Raw genomic sequence first — 15,825 nt, 5'->3', positions numbered from 1 at the left:
GTTTGTCATGGGTCTCTTTCTCGCTCTGACTCACTTGCTTCTTACTTCTTGTCTTTCTCCTTCCTGATTCCTTTCTTACTCCTTTGCTTTTCCTCCTCTTAGCCTGTGATCCTCATTTTTAAAGGGCCAGACTTTTTGTTCGTCATTACTTGATAAGCCAATAGGAAATTGAAGGCGTGGTCACCCTGCATATAGCAATTTAGGCATTTGGTCCATAGAGGGCAGTATCGCCTAACTAAACTTATCTATCCAGGAAACAGTTAACTTTTTCCTGATGACGATTTTGACGTAATTTGGCTTATCTATATGGCTGCCATAACGTAAGGTTACTTGTCAGTTCAAAGAGTTTATTTGGGTTTTCTTCAGACAGTGTGTCTCCAATTCCTGCTGTAATTTCTAAAATGACAGTTTAAACTTAATTTCACCTTTCACTTTACAATGAGACCTTATAAAATTTAGAAAATAAAATGAATTACTAAGTCTTATCTGGTCAATGGTGTCTGGCTTTCTTGTGTGAAGCTAACATTAAGAGAGTATTCCATCCCCCTTCTCTGTTAGACTAATTGTATCACTTGGTTTGTTTATACAAAGCATTCCTTAGTTCAGGCTAGTGTTTAGTTACAAAGAGGATTGAAATTTGTGTCTTTGTTAGCTTGAAATCCAAAATGGAGTCTGCTCTGTTCTGAGTGATTCAGGCAATATACACTTTTAATTTCTATCATAGCACAAAATGTCTGCCGATATAAATATCCTGACATGTGCCAGTATAGGAGCAGCAGCAAAGGCGACTTTGAGAGACTCAAAGGCAGTAATGGCTTCCTGTGACCAATGCTGTGGATCAGCATCTCTCCTGGTCATATCCGTGAGAGGTTTAACCAAGGAAGAAAAGTTGCATATTGTAACGGAGCTCCCCGTACCCCGACCGAGTACCGTCCGTTGATGGACGCTTCCTTGCTTGCGCCGAGGACCACAAGCACCGCACCGGACACCACAACCGCAGACTCCGCAACCGCCGTAGCTTGACTGGAGTCTCGCCATCTTCCTTCCACCCTGGATCAGCTTCTGTCCTCCAGGACCGTGTGGACCACCCTGTATGAACCTCCAGCATCCAGGACTGTGCGGGGAAGACCTCTCCTCCAAGGAGAGCGTAACATGAACAGTTCTTAAAAGAGCTAAGTGATTCAAGCTCAGGGGAGTATGCAGAGCATAGCAATCCCCAGTGTGATTATAACAGCTCCCTCCAATAACGAGACAAGGCTACGTTCTGAGGGTTCAAGAAGAACTGATGTTTAATGGCAGGTACTCTGCTTTTATGCAGTGCTCCCCTGCAAGGGAGATGCCCACAGGCAATTAGGCATTAACCAATCAGACAACGGTTACATCCCACAGATTCCCTCCCCTCTTCTTGTAGATAATTGAGTTTCTTACTGTATCTACTCAATTATCTCCAAGCTAAAAACTTATACTTTTTATGCATTTTTATAACTTTCTGATTTTTCATCACACAGGAATAAAACTTATATTTTTTATGAACAACACAACTTGGGGAAAACATATTCAAAATTTGTACAAATCCATTCAGGGGTTCCAGAAATATTAAAAAGTCTCTTTGGACCGACTGCACGCTTGTTTGGATGCAAAAACAGTTTCCACAGATTCAGGCTGTGCGGTCAGTCTATTTCTGCCCTGAAAATAACAAAGTCCCATCCGAAGGCAGCGTTCGAATCATTGAACGCATTTTGACTTCTGTCAAAGTGTCGAAGTGATACCGGGGTTGCATTTCCGTGGGGTTCAATTGTCTAATGGAGGTCTAGTTTACACCCAGAATGACAAAGTCCCGTTCGAACGTGTGTTCGAATCTTCGAACGGGACTTAGTCTCCAGCCGCAGTGTCGATGGGCAGGGGAAGGTACAGGTCAGTGGTGTTCGTTCAAATGTGTGGCCGATTTCCGTTCCAGGGATTTGACGGCACACACCGCTGACCGCGTTCGACTGGATTAAAATGGCCGCCGTCACGTGTTCGACTGTCTAATGGCGGCCACTTCGACTACTTTGGCACTTCGGCTGTATCCGAAGTGCCATATCGAAGTACCAATCCTTTGTACAAAACAGTTAAAGGGCCAGAAACAGCATAATATAAGTCCATAAGCCCCAACTCAGTTACTTAAAGGGCAATCCATAGTCGCAGGGCAGGAGGCTAGCAATCAGTCCTCTCCAATGCCCAGTGGCAAATGGTAGTTTGTCACACATATGAACTTCCGATAATAATTGGTGAAGCCAAGAAAATGATTTATAGAGCGAAGACCCGTAGGTCGAAGCCATTGTAGTACAGCAGAAAGTTTCTCTGGATCCATAGAGAAACCAGGCCCTGGGGAGATAGCGCAGCTAAGCGGACAAGAGCACATGTAGGAGTGTGGGGATAGATACATGGGATTGGTTGGTAAAGAGTGTGTTTGTGGGATTCTGTTCTGTGTAAGTTAGTGTGGGGGAGGTCTTACCTCAGTGCCACTTGGGATTCGGGCCAGCAAACAGCTTCCCTCCCGCCCGCCCTATTAGTATATTTAGTCACAGCTAGCCGGGGGTATGTCCTTGCCAATTGAGTTTTAGGGGTTACGTTTAAGTATATGGAATGAGATGAACAAGTTTTTAAGGTCTCAACCTCCCCTGCTTCAAATGGTTAACATTAGGTTGCCTGAGGTGTCGTGCCCATCGAGCGTGGATAAGGTCGGCTGATGGCGGGCATTGGAAAGATATGATTTTTATGACGAGGGGGGAGGTGAGAGGAAGTGATGATTAGGAACCACTTTATGTTTATTGGCAAGGACGATTGGGTCACTGTATAACACTATGTGTGGAGTCATATATGTATATATGTTAATTTATGCTTATTTATGTCTAACGTTTTGGTTACAGAAAATAAGAGATTTAATAAATAAAGTTATGGATGTGTTATGCAGTAATTTAGTTTGTGATAATAAATGCTGTGGCCAGTTTCATCCATACTAAGTGGTCTGTCGTTATTGGGGGGGGTTTGAATGGGGTTAGATTTTGTTCTAGGCTGCATCGCGATTCCCCACTATGTACATACAAGCATCTAAGATAACATAGCCCAAGAATGTGACCTGTTTGCAGTTGAACTCACATTTCTCCAATTTACAAAACAGATTATTTTCTCTGTAGAACACAAGAAACGTCTGTGTGATGGTTCTCGAGAGATGTGGAATGGATAAGAATATTGTCAAGATAAACCACCATACATTGCTGCAGCATATCTCGCAGGACATCATTTATAAATTCCCGGAAAACCGCCGGAGCATTGCAAAGACCAAAGGGCATTACTAGGTATTCGTAATGCCTGCTCCTGGTGTTAAATGCGGTTCTCCATTAGTGACCCTCTTTTATCCGCACAAGATTATATGCCCCTCTCAGATCAAGTTTAGTGAAGATCGTTCCTCCCTTGAGGCGGTCGAATAACTCTGTGATCAACGGAATGGGGTAGGCATTCTTAATAGTAATGCGATTGAGACCCCTATAGTTGATGCAGGGTCTCAACTCACCACTCTTCTTTTTCACAAAGAAAAAGCCGGCCCCGGCAGGAGAAGATGACTTCTGAATGAATCCCCTTGACAACGCATCGGTAACATACTCCTCCATGGCTCTATTCTCTGCTATAGACAGCGGGTAAATCCGGCCACGGGGAGGAATGGCACCAGGTTGGAGTTCGATACCACAGTCATACAGACGGTGTGGTGGCAGAACGCTGGCTTGACCTTTGTCAAATACATCTTGGAATTCTTGGTACTCAGTGGGTAAGGAAGAGGCAGAAAATGTGCCCAAAACTTTGACCGGTTTCCGGAGACAAGAAAATGTGCATTGCTGGGACCAAGATAATATCTCAGATTTGCGCCAATCAATTGTGGGGTTATGCTTCTGTAGCCAAAGGTATCCCAAAACAACCTGGTAATATGTAGAGGAAATGACCTGGAATTGGATCGTTTCATGATGTAGAGCCCCTACAGCCAGAGATATGGGCACAGTCTCCTGGGTCACATGGGTTGGCTGTATTGGTCTGCCATCGATGGCTTTGAAAGCTAGTGGAGAGTTGCGAGGGTATAGAGTGCTCCGATGCAAATGCACAGTCTATAAACAAGCCTAAGGCCCCAGAATCAAGCAATGCCCTGGTTTTAATGGATGAATCAAGCCAGGAGAGGATAATAGGCACCAAGGGTTTGTCCTCATAAATCTCTGGGTCTGCAGAAAGACTACCCAAGATCTGCCCCTGACAGTATCTTGGGTGCGGGCCCTTTACCGGACGAATCGGGCAAAACTTTAACATGTGACACTGGTGTCCGCAGTATAGGCACAGGCCCTCCCTCCTCCTAAAGGCTCTCTCTTCAACAGAGAGGCGTGAGAAGCCTAACCGCCTCGGCTCCACACCGACAGAGGGCTCAGGACCAGTAGGAATGGGAGGTGAGGGAGGTTTGGCTGGGCAAGAAAAGCTCTGTGCCAAATATACAGGAGGCCTCCGTAGGCACTCCCTGGATCTCTCTCGGAGTCTGATATCAATGAGGGTGACAAAGGATATCAGTTCCTCGAGATCTTTAGGTAATTCTCTGGCTGCAATCTCATTTTTAATAACATCGGAGGTCCCCTGTGCAAAGGCAGCCACGAGAGTCTCGTTGTTCCAGCCACCCTCTGCTGCCATGGTACAGAATTCACTGGCATACTCGACAATAGTTCTCGTGCCCTGAGCATTAGACATGAGTGTGATGAAGTGCCCTTCACCACTTGGGCCTGGAGAGGACTGCTTGCCAGCCTCTTGCCATGTGATTATGGTCCCTGGGAGATTGGGCCCTTTAAAAACAGTATTCGGCCCTAACAGAGTGCATGTCACTCATTCTGGCCCTTTAAATACAGTGGGGCCATTCGATACTTGCCCTGTGTGAGCGGTGATACCCCAGATAGCTATGCCATGGAGCCTATTCATATAATGAAAGACTATGGGAAAGACTTTAGCTCCATGGCGATTAAACTGTATTCGTGTGGTCTGGGTGCCATTCACCTAATAATGTGCACCCAGACCTGAGCTATCTGGGGATATGTAACATGTCTGTGTTTGGTGTAATAAAAGTGACTTTATATATTTTAAAACATAATCCTGTATTCAGGTCCCCACATGTGTAATGGAGTTTTGTCTTTGACCTGGGAGACAATTGGATTACTTCTCCAATTATCTCCAGGGCAGAAGGGAGGAAGCCAGGATGCATTGTGGGGATGTTTTACTTTTACTGTTTGAGCCAGATTAAAATACTGCCAGCCAGGGGGAACAAAAGATACTTTTACTAACTTTTGAACCCCTGGTCTGATTCATTCCATGCCATAATATGTTGTTCCCCTGAATGGATTGATTGTGGATATGTATTTTTATGTGAATGTGATGTATGGTTTTAACGTAACAGAGTATGTGTGGAAACTGTATTTTTACTGTATGTAATAATTATGTTAATTGCTTATCTGAGGGGAGGGGATGTGTGGGTTGTACTGTTACTTGATTGGTTATTTTATGCCTCCCCCTGGGTGTGTCCTGTATGTGCACAACCGTAATAAAAACCAGACTGGGTGTGCCAGCACCTCAGACCACTGCTTGACCCTCAACACGGAGCCTTGTCTCGTTCTTGGGGGGATTCACTGTATGCTGTTGGAGATTGATTGCTAGGAGTGTAAGCTGATGTCTGCTTTTCCTGTTCGTCTGCTAGCAGCTATTCGTGAGGTTCCAGTTTGGAGTGCTATTTTGTATCCAGTTCGGGAGTTTGGTGTTCTGCAGTAGCTGTGCCTGTCTCTCAGAAAGGGGCATATCGCCTAAACGGATTTTAACCCCTTGTCTGCTGAAATGGTCCGTTACAATTAGTTGTTTGGCAGTAGGGGTGGAGCGAGCTGGAATATCAAAAACCCTTTTAAAGGATGCAACACATTCAGGGTAATTGTAAATTATAGGCCTCTCTGCCTCCCAGAGAGGTTTTGCTCAAGCTAGAACTTTTTCATACAGTAAAGAAATCATGACGTGGACTTTGTCGCTGTCTGTAGGAAATGCCTGGGGAAGCATTTCGAAGTATCCTTTAACCTGATTTATAAATTCTCTGCACTGAGCTGGGTTGCCCCCAAAATACTGAGGGAGCGGGACAGACCCAGTAATTTCTCTAGCCGCTACAGGTTTGGAGGCTACAACCGGTGCTAGAACAGGAAGTGAGGCAGAGGCGGCCGCAATCGCAGGCTGGCCGGGTACTGGATCCAGATGGGCATACTGGTCCAAATGGTGGTTCTGCTGGTTCCACTGGGTAAGTAAGTTAGGTATAGGTGTATTGCCTGTACCATCTGTATTCATGGCCCTTGCGTAATGTCAGGGACCAGGAACCAGACAGAGACAGAACTAGATGCTAAAACACCTTTATTAATAAATAACAAATAAATAACCAAAAGCAACGTCCAGGAGGCAAGCAGGGGTCAGTCACCAGAGCGGGTAGTCAGACGAGCCAGGATCAGGAGAACGGAGAGCAGCGGAGTCAGGAACAAGGCCGGAGTCAGGAACCAGGAGCAAACAGGAAACACAGGAACAAGGCCGGAGTCAGGAACCAGGAGCAAACAGGAAACACAGGAACAAGGAGACTTCTGGGGAACAGGAAACCACACAAGGGCAAGGAGGTTCTGGGATTTGCTGCTTAAATAGGCAGAACTGATTAGCAGCAGGGTTGATTACTATTCTCAGGTGAGTAACCGTGGCAACATTTATTTATAAAATATTTTACCAGGAAAGATACATTGAGATTTCTCTCGTTTTCAAGTATGTCCTGGGTCCACAAATCATTGCATTGTTACAATTAGCGTACAATAAAATACAAAAACAATATTAATACACAATATATACAAAATGTAACATAGAACAGGTAGGAAATATATAGTCAACCATGACAGGTGCATTCTATTTTGAGGTATGTAGAGAGGGATCTCTTAAAGGACTTTAGGCTTAGGGAAGATTTTAAATTGTGCGGGAGGTCGTTCCACAATTGCGGCGCTCTGTAGGAGGAGGAGGATCGGGCTGCTTTCTTTTTGTATTGAGGTAGACTAAATAAAGTGTTGGTACTGGATCGGAGGTTATAGGAGGTGGGAACAGCCGAGGAGAGCATTTTTCTCAGGTAGGGTGGGAGTTTCCCAGAAAAGCTCTTAAACACAAGGCTGGAAAGATGAAGGGTGCATTAAAGGACCACTCTAGTGCCAGGAAAACATACTCGTTTTCCTGGCACTAGAGTGCCCTGAGGGTGCCCCCACCCTCAGGGACCCCCTCCCGCCCGGCTCTGGAAAGGGGAAAAGGGTTAAAACGTACCTTTTTCCAGCGCTGGGCGGGGAGCTCTCCTCCTCCTCTCCGCCTCTGTTCCGCCCCGTCGGCTGAATGCGCACGCGCGGCAAGAGCTGCGCGCGCATTCAGCCGGTCGCATAGGAAAGCATTTACAATGCTTTCCTATGGACGCTTGCGTGCTCCCACTGTGATTTTCACAGTGAGAATCACGCAAGCGCCTCTAGCGGCTGTCAATGAGACAGCCGCTAGAGGCTTTGGGGAAGGCTTAACCCATTCACAAACATAGCAGTTTCTCTGAACCTGCTATGTTTATAAAAAAAATGGGTTAACCCTAGCTGGACCTGGCACCCAGACCACTTCATTAAGCTGAAGTGGTCTGGGTGCCTAGAGTGGTCCTTTAACTACATCCCCATAATCAATGATTGGCATCAGCATTTGCTGTACAATCTTCTCCTTTACTGTAGGGCTTAGGCAGGATTTGTTTCTGTACAGGGCACCTAGTTTTGGATAAAGTTTAGATGCAAGTTTTTCTATGTGGAGGCCAAAATATAGATTGGGGTCTAACACCATACCCAAGTATTTGAAAGAGTGGACTGCGGTCAGTGTGCCATTTGAAATTGTTTTGATGGATAGGGGGGAATTGTGTAATTTGTGTAATTTAGGTGCTGTTCCAAAGAGCATTGTGACAGTTTTGTCAGTGTTTGGGAAGAGTTTGTTTTTTGCGATCCACTTTTCTACCTCTGTAAACTGGTCTTGGAGCACAGTCTCAAGCTGCGGTAGTGAAGGAGCTGATCGTTAATTTCAGCTGAAAACTCAGACACTGAAAAAGGAAGGGTTGCTGTTTAAAACAGCAAAGAAACCCTGACACAAAGTGGAACTCCCCCCCCCCCCCCCCCCCAACAAATAAACCCACAACATAGTAATTAGGTTCTAGGCAAACCCACCAGAAGCTGCAAGATACCATAACTCGGAATCAAGTTTAGTAACTGCGTGTCCAGATTAAAATCAGTAGAACAAAGTATAGTTTGGAAGATTCACAAAGCACCGGTTTTAATAAAATAAGTACTCTACCAGCAAGCAGATAGTTAAATAACCTCCACAGAGCTGGCACCTTGCCAGCATTAACATTAAAAAATAAAATCCCATGAGGGTTTGACCCCTATATTACTACACCAGTGAGGGCATAGGTCCTACATTTCTAGACCAAACCATTGCTGTGCAGTCGCTAGAAAGGCCCCCGATCCAATGGGCATGGGTTGGGGGACATTAAACAGACCTCTGTGCACCCTCTTCTTCCCACACTGTGGCCGGCAGCTGGGGATATGTAAACAAAATAAACGGGTCTTTGGGTGTGGGCTATTATAATATTCCGGGGGAGGAACTAGTGCCACCCATTGGCACTGAGTGGGGTCCTAATACTAATATTCAGGGTGAAGGACCTAGTTCCACCCCTAGCTCCCACAAATGGGTGGTGATTGGGGCTCTCTCATTCTTTAAACAAGGGGGTGTTATTGTCCACCTCAAAAACTATTGGCCAAATAAAAGTCCATAAATCCCCCACATTACTAATAAAAATAATAATAATACAAAATCAAAAGATCAAAAATGCGATTAAAGTAATCCAACTTCATCCATGTAGGGCTCCACCAGACTGAGCTCGGATCGTGAGGCAAGTCCTTACGCAGTGTCACCGATTTCCATACAATATCAGTAAGCAATCCAATCAGAGTGCTCTGAAATCAAAGTCTACAAAGAAATGATTCTAACCAACTGCAAACAGAACCAACTTTTTCTAGATATTTTCTAATTTGACTTTTTTGATCTTAACTTAAAATGTACTTTGAATTCCTGGAAATGTTCTATTTATCTTCTCTCTCTCTCTCTTTCTCTCTCACCATATAATGTGAAGATCACCATTGCTTCACTCTATGACCCTCTTTCTTTTCTAGATTCTGGTCTCTTGGCCAGCCGGATGAGTATTACGGGCACGGTCTTGGAGGAGGAGAGGACTGCGCCCATATTTACCTCCGTGGAGACTGGAATGATAACCATTGCTCTCGTAGCCTACGGTACATTTGTGAGAAGGAAATCTAGACTGCACGTGGACTAGACCCTCGAAGGGGCAACGAGGGGAGAACAAGGCAGAAATCCTGAGATTTTCAGAGTTCTGTTCTCCCCACTGTAACCTGGGCATAGAAAACGATCATCAACTCCATCCACCGAGGATACTGTCAATGCACCTCCATCCTGCCCTGCAGCTCTCTCTGCTATTCCTGTACTGACCCCCCACACACAGCTCTGTCACTGCACCTCCATCCTGCCCTGCAGCTCTCTCTCTGCTATTCCTGTACTGACCCCACACACAGCTCTGTCACTGCACCTCCATCCTGCCCTGCAGCTCTCTGCTATTCCTGTACTGACCCCACACACAGCTCTGTCACTACACCTCCATCCTGCCCTGCAGCTCTCTCTGCTATTCCCGTACTGACCCCACACACAGCTCTGTCACTGCACCTCCATCCTGCCCCGCAGCTCTCTCTGCTATTCCTGTACTGACCCCACACACAGCTCTGTCACTGCACCTCCATCCTGCCCTGCAGCTCTCTCTGCTATTCCTGTACTGACCCCACACACAGCTCTGTCACTGCACCTCCATCCTGCCCCGCAGCTCTCTCTGCTATTCCTGTACTGACCCCACACACAGCTCTGTCACTGCACCTCCATCCTGCCCTGCAGCTCTCTCTGCTATTCCTGTACTGACCCCACACACAGCTCTGTCACTGCACCTCCATCCTGCCCTGCATCTCTCTCTGCTATTCCTGTACTGACCCCACACACAGCTCTGTCACTGCACCTCCATCCTGCCCTGCAGCTCTCTCTGCTATTCCTGTACTGACCCCACACACAGCTCTGTCACTGAACCTCCATCCTGCCCTGCAGCTCTCTCTGCTATTCCTGTACTGACCCCACACACAGCTCTGTCACTACACCTCCATCCTGCCCTGCAGCTCTCTCTGCTATTCCTGTACTGACCCCACACACAGCTCAGTCACTGCACCTCCATCCAGCCCTGCAGCTCTCTCTGCTATTCCTGTACTGACCCCACACACAGCTCTGTCACTACACCTCCATCCTGCCCTGCAGCTCTCTCTGCTATTCCTGTACTGACCCCACACACAGCTCTGTCACTGCACCTCCATCCTGCCCTGCAGCTCTCTCTGCTATTCCTGTACTGACCCCACACACAGCTCTGTCACTGCACCTCCATCCTGCCCTGCAGCTCTCTCTGCTATTCCTGTACTGACCCCACACACAGCTCTGTCACTGCACCTCCATCCTACCCTGCAGCTCTCTCTGCTATTCCTGTACTGACCCCACACACAGCTCTGTCACTGCACCTCCATCCTGCCCTGCAGCTCTCTGCTATTCCTGTACTGACCCCACACACAGCTCTGTCACTGCACCTCCATCCTGCCCTGCAGCTCTCTCTGCTATTCCTGTACTGACCCCACACACAGCTCTGTTACTGCACCTCCATCCTGCCCTGCAGCTCTCTCTGCTATTCCTGTACTGACCCCACACACAGCTCTGTCACTGCACCTCCATCCTGCCCTGCAGCTCTCTCTGCTATTCCTGTACTGACCCCACACACAGCTCTGTCACTGCACCTCCATCCTGCCCTGCAGCTCTCTCTGCTATTCCTGTACTGACCCCACACACAGCTCTGTCACTGCACCTCCATCCTGCCCTGCAGCTCTCTCTGCTATTCCTGTACTGACCCCACACACAGCTCTGTTACTGCACCTCCATCCTGCCCTGCATCTCTCTCTGCTATTCCTGTACTGACCCCACACACAGCTCTGTCACTGCACCTCCATCCTGCCCTGCAGCTCTCTCTGCTATTCCTGTACTGACCCCACACACAGCTCTGTCACTGCACCTCCATCCTGCCCTGCAGCTCTCTCTGCTATTCCTGTACTGACCCCACACACAGCTCTGTTACTGCACCTCCATCCTGCCCTGCAGCTCTCTCTGCTATTCCCGTACTGACCCCACACACAGCTCTGTGACTACACCTCCATCCTGCCCTGCAGCTCTCTCTGCTATTCCTGTACTGACCCCACACACAGCTCTGTCACTGCACCTCCATCCTGCCCTGCAGCTCTCTCTGCTATTCCTGTACTGACCCCACACACAGCTCTGTCACTGCACCTCCATCCTGCCCTGCAGCTCTCTCTGCTATTCCTGTACTGACCCCACACACAGCTCTGTTACTGCACCTCCATCCTGCCCTGCATCTCTCTCTGCTATTCCTGTACTGACCCCACACACAGCTCTGTCACTGCACCTCCATCCTGCCCTGCAGCTCTCTCTGCTATTCCTGTACTGACCCCACACACAGCTCTGTCACTGCACCTCCATCCTGCCCTGCAGCTCTCTCTGCTATTCCTGTACTGACCCCACACACAGCTCTGTTACTGCACCTCCATCCTGCCCTGCAGCTCTCTCTGCTATTCCTGTACTGACCCCACACACAGCTCTGTCACTGCACCTCCATCCTGCCCTGCAGCTCTCTCTGCTATTCCTGTACTGACCCCACACACAGCTCTGTCACTGCACCTCCATCCTGCCCTGCAGCTCTCTCTGCTATTTCTGTACTGACCCCACACACAGCTCTGTCACTGCACCTCCATCCTGCCCTGCAGCTCTCTCTGCTATTCCTGTACTGACCCCACACACAGCTCTGTCACTACACCTCCATCCTGCCCTGCAGCTCTCTCTGCTATTCCTGTACTGACCCTACACGCAGCTCTGTCACTGCACCTCCATCCTGCCCTGCAGCTCTCTCTCCTATTCCTGTACTGACCCCACACACAGCTCCGTCACTGCACCTCCATCCTGCCCTGCAGCTCTCTCTGCTATTCCTGTACTGACCCCACACACAGCTCTGTCACTGCACCTCCATCCTGCCCTGCAGCCCTCTCTCCTATTCCTGTACTGACCCCACACACAGCTCTGTCACTGCACCTCCATCCTACCCTGCAGCTCTCTCTGCTATTCCTGTACTGACCCCCCACACAGCTCTGTCACTGCACCTCCATCCTGCCCTGCAGCTCTCTCTGCTATTCCTGTACTGACCCCACACACAGCTCTGTCACTGCACCTCCATCCTGACCTGCAGCTCTCTCTGCTATTCCTGTAAAAACAAATCCTATTCATTACATAAATCTGTTATTACAAATAGATCACTAATTATTACACATATATCTGATATTGTTACTGGTCAGTCACTAATTATGTTACCAATTATCACAAATACATTTGATTTAAGTTCCTGTAAATTACTAATTACACTTTGTAAATATTTTTCAATTTACACTAATTACCGAGCCGGCTCCAACTCTGAGCTATGAATCTCGTAATAAATGTTTGGTTTACCTTAAAGTGCTGGGTGTTACTTGCTTGGACTATATTGCTGTTTAGTTCAAAGGATCAGAAACGCAGGATGCCATTTTTTTTTAAGGAGAAGGATAAGGAAATAAACAAATGCAATATTATTGACTTGTGACGGACCTCATGGCACCCCGACTCGGTGCCTCCGCCAATCGCTGCACCATAGCTCCTTAGCCGCCGTAGCTTGGCTGGGGTCTCGCTGTCTTTCACCCACCCAGTCCAGGATCCAGCTTCCGGTGGGTGGACCTCTCCTACTCCAGAGAGTATAGCAGGTATAGCTGTGTAGTTCTTACAAGAGTTAGTGATTATAGTCAGTATAGCAATCCGAAGCAGGTCTAGCTGTTCCCTACAATCACGAGACGAGTGTTGAGGGTGAAGTGAACTCAACTTTAATGGGACCACACTTGGCCTTTTATGACAGTCCCCATGCTTCCAGGACTGAAGTCCCCAACAGGGGGAAAGAAAATAGCCCTCTTTGCAGACGATATACTGCTCTTTCTCTCACGACCGTGTTGGGTTCATAATAAACTGCTGAGCCAAGCGTTCCATGTATCTCACTTTTGGACCAAACTTCCGGGGAGAGCCTTTCAGCGATACATGGACAACGTGTTTCAATGTGGGCTACAACCAGTGTATTAAGAGTCAGGCAAACATATTTATAGACCGGAGTTACAGCAAAAGTAACATGACAAGATCACATCAGCTAAACAAGAAATTGCTTATTCAGCAACCAACAGCCTGTATTTCTGTAACCAGAGGTTAAACGGGTATTTATTTGATGGTCTGCGACAGGTTTTACTTTTAAGCTGACATTTTACAATTGTTATTTCTAATAATATAGTCTTGTCCATTTACAGTAGTCACATACTTAATTTGTGACACATTAACAACATACGGACGTATATCATATTAATATCACCAAAACCCAAATCCTACCAATCAAAGTCCAGACATCCCTAAGAGACGCTCTACACAGACTATACTTATTTGAGTGATGCAGGCTCTCAATTTCATACGTAGGCATCAAACTAATGAAATCCAGACAGCATATAATAAAAGAAAACCACAAAGTGGTGCACACCAACATATCCAAACAACTAGACACTTGGGCGAAACTAGACACGTCTTGGATAGGCAGAATCAACTCGCTTAAAATTATGACCTTCCTCCACTTTACACTTATTTAGAACACTGCCCATTGCTCTGCCCAATTCACTCATCAAAAAATTCTAGTCTACTATTAATTCCCACATCTGGAAGAAAAGCCCCTTCGAGTTTCCTTTCACTCGCTCTGGCTACCTTTCCATAGAGGGGGTCTTAATGCCCCAAACATAAAAAATTACTACAAAGCAGTGATCATGGCGCAGAGTCTAGACATAATGACAAACAGAACTAGACCGATCTGGCTCCAATTTGAAACCACTTGCACCCGCTTAACCCAGGTCCCCAATTTCCTGTGGACAACATCCAATGCACAACATTTTTAATACAATCCTGGAAAAACTGGAGCTTCCTACCTCTGTCCCCCAAGGAGCTGCGGTTCCTCGCTCCACTACCTGCTCTCTCAATAATATCATCAGATCTTCCCTTGCTTCCATGGGCTAAAAGATAGGAATGGTGTGCTTCCCTTCCCGGAACTACAACTATCCCATTCCGTACCGTCAAGAGATATCTTCATATACCTAAGGGTTAAACACATACTACATTCTAGGTGAGTACAGCATATGGATCCACCGTCACTAAGCAAGGTGGGCCACAAATGTTATCAAACTACCCAAAACCTACACACCTACATTCTTATCAATTTTCTACCCAGCACAAAAGGAAAGACAGTAAATTGCCCATATGCTCAAATGGGAAGAAGACTTGGATAAGGTGTTCCCATTAATTGACTGGGAGGCGACTATTGCTCGTACTAAGCTATCCTCAAAATGTGTTACCCACTGGGAAGCATATTACAAAATATTTATGAGATGGTACCTGGTACCCAGCAGGCTATGCTTGATTTACCCCACAGAAGACCCTACGTGCTGGAGATGTAATGAGACAAAGGGTGACATAAAGCACATATTCTGGGAATGTAAATGTTTGAGAGAATTTTGGCTTCGCATACAAACAGTAATAAGCAGGGCCGGCCTTAGGGGTGTGCGAGCTGTGCGGCCGCACAGGGCGCCATGGTGCAGGGGGCGCCCTGCGGCCGCATAGCTCACACGGCATGTCTGTTAGCCGCAAAGCTAACAAGGCATTTGCCTTGGGCGGCATTTTCCAGGGGGCGGCAAAAAAAGCCGCCCCCAAATGCCCAAGGCAAATGTCTTGTTAGCCTTGCGGCTAACAGACATACCGGGCTGCTGGGCGGCGCTGGCGGGCGGCTGGCGAGGGAGCACTTCCTCTGAGCTGTATGCTCAGCTCCCTCGCGCGCCGCAGAGTGAGGCTGGGAGCCGGAATATGACGTCATATTCCGGCTTCCAGCCTCACTCTGCGGCGCGCGAGGGAGCTGAGCAAACAGCTCAGAGGAAGTGCTCCCTCGCCAGCCGCCCGCCAGCGCCGCCCGCCCGCCCGCCCAGCCCAGCAGCCACTGAGTGTGTGTGTCTGTTAGTGTGTGTGTGTGTATGTTAGTGTGTGTGTGTGTGTGTGTGTGTGTGTCTGTTAGTGTGTGTGTGTGTGTGTGTGTGTGTATGTTAGTGTGTGTGTGTATGTTAGTGTGTGTCTGTGTATGTTAGTGTGTGTCTGTGTCTGTTAGTGTGTGTCTGTGTCTGTTAGTGTGTGTGTGTCTGTTAGTGTGTGTCTGTGAGTGTGTTTGTCTGTTAGTGAGTGTGTGTGTCTGACTGTGTGTGTGTGGCTGTCTGCCTGTGTGTGTGTGACTGTTTGCCTATGTTTGTGTGTGTGTGTGTGTGTGTGAGACTGTCTGCGCGTATGTGTGTGTGTGTGACTGTCTGCGTGTGTGTGTGTGTGTGTGACTGTCTACGCGTGTGTGTGTGTGTGTGACTGTCTGCCAGTGTGTGTGTGTGTGTGTGTGTCTGT

The 15,825-nt window shown here is 47.5% G+C and overlaps 1 protein-coding gene across 1 annotated transcript in view; it reads left to right on the top strand.

Moving 5' to 3' along the window:
- LOC134603661 (asialoglycoprotein receptor 1-like) overlaps positions 1 to 9,637 on the top strand; it is a 55,235-nt gene extending 45,598 nt beyond the window's left edge. The window contains exon 8 of the mRNA XM_063449839.1: positions 9,300 to 9,637. Coding sequence (XP_063305909.1) covers positions 9,300 to 9,444 — 145 coding nt within the window. The 3' untranslated portion in view covers positions 9,445 to 9,637. The remainder of the gene's footprint in view (positions 1 to 9,299) is intronic.
- Positions 9,638 to 15,825: the final 6,188 nt, after the last annotated feature.

The sequence above is a fragment of the Pelobates fuscus genome, chromosome 3 (genome assembly GCF_036172605.1).
Source record: "Pelobates fuscus isolate aPelFus1 chromosome 3, aPelFus1.pri, whole genome shotgun sequence".
NCBI classification, from domain to species: domain Eukaryota; kingdom Metazoa; phylum Chordata; class Amphibia; order Anura; family Pelobatidae; genus Pelobates; species Pelobates fuscus.
This window is presented reverse-complemented; position numbering and strand designations above follow the sequence as displayed.